Genomic DNA, 1,255 nt, shown 5'->3' with positions numbered 1-1,255 from the left:
ATGCATACACACACATATATATATATATATAGCATATATATATATATAGCATATATATGTGTAGTGTATATATAGTGTATACGCATACATATCGATGAGTATGTACATGTAGATACACCAAAATGACGGGAATAGGAGAGAGGCAAAGAAGACGTGATAGACGAAGGTGATATCTGGGGATAGACAGATAGATGTCTTTTTCAAACAGAATGAAGACAGAAAACAAGACAGATACATATATATATATATATATAAGGTATGGATATAGACATATAGAGAAGGACCTAGACAGGCTTTAAGGGAATGAAAAAGGCTAGTGTATACCCGGGGAACTCTCAAGAAGAAGAAAATGAAAAGAGGAAGATCGAGACGTGACGGATAAGAAGAAGGGAGGAATGAAGAGAAGAGAGAGGAAGAAGGAGTCATCTACCATAGTGGGTATGCCGGTAGAGAGTAGTGTATATACACTGGAAACCTGTGTACGTATCCCCTTAACATGAACAATGAAAGACCACGAAACAGAAAAGAACTTCTACTTTCTTTCTTTTGATCTTTCTCCTCTTCTCTCTTTTCTTTCTTTCTTTCATGAATTTCTGTTTCGGGTCTTCTTTCTGACCTCGCCAAGAAGTTGCTTGTCGCGATAAATTTGAGCCCTGTCTCCTACAGAGACTCGCCCCTCCATGACCTCACAGCCTGCGACCGCTCCAGCCTATACACATCACAAGGGCAAACAGCCGAAGAAAAAGAAAAAGAAGAAAAGGAAGAGAAAGAAGAAAAGGAAGAGGACGAATAGAATACAACAGAACAGGAGTCCATAGAGAGACATGCAGAGAGAAAAATAAACAAGGAAATGCAGAGAGAGAGACGGTAAGAGGCAGAGAGGGAGGAAAGCGAATCTTTTCAGATTTCCAGTGCATTTTCATCCACGACAGAGATGAGAGAGAGAAGTGCACAGACGTCTATCTCTCTCTATATATAGATATATATACATATATGTGTATCGATCTATATGTAGACAGAGACATCCACAATTTGAGAGAGGTGCCTGTTGATATACGTTATCTATCTATCTATCTATATCTGTATGTGTATTTGGATAGCCATGTCTAGACATGCATGTATGTGTGTGGCTAGCTACAAGGAGTAGAGCGCTATATGAATGGAGAGCGAACAATATATATATATATATATATATATGTATACAGATAGAAACAGACATACGTATCTATACAAATATATATAGATATATATAGAT

The 1,255-nt window shown here is 37.7% G+C and overlaps 1 protein-coding gene across 1 annotated transcript in view; it reads right to left on the bottom strand.

Annotated features, from left to right (window-relative positions):
• Positions 1–709, bottom strand: part of CSUI_007405 (elongation factor tu gtp binding domain-containing protein) — a 2,662-nt gene extending 1,953 nt beyond the window's left edge. Inside the window, exon 1 of the mRNA XM_068067551.1 lies at positions 617–709. Coding sequence (XP_067920472.1) covers positions 617–682 — 66 coding nt within the window. The 5' untranslated portion in view covers positions 683–709. The remainder of the gene's footprint in view (positions 1–616) is intronic.
• Positions 710–1,255: the final 546 nt, after the last annotated feature.

This window comes from Cystoisospora suis (genome assembly GCF_002600585.1).
Source record: "Cystoisospora suis strain Wien I chromosome Unknown contig_3910, whole genome shotgun sequence".
NCBI lineage: Eukaryota > Apicomplexa > Conoidasida > Eucoccidiorida > Sarcocystidae > Cystoisospora > Cystoisospora suis.
This window is presented reverse-complemented; position numbering and strand designations above follow the sequence as displayed.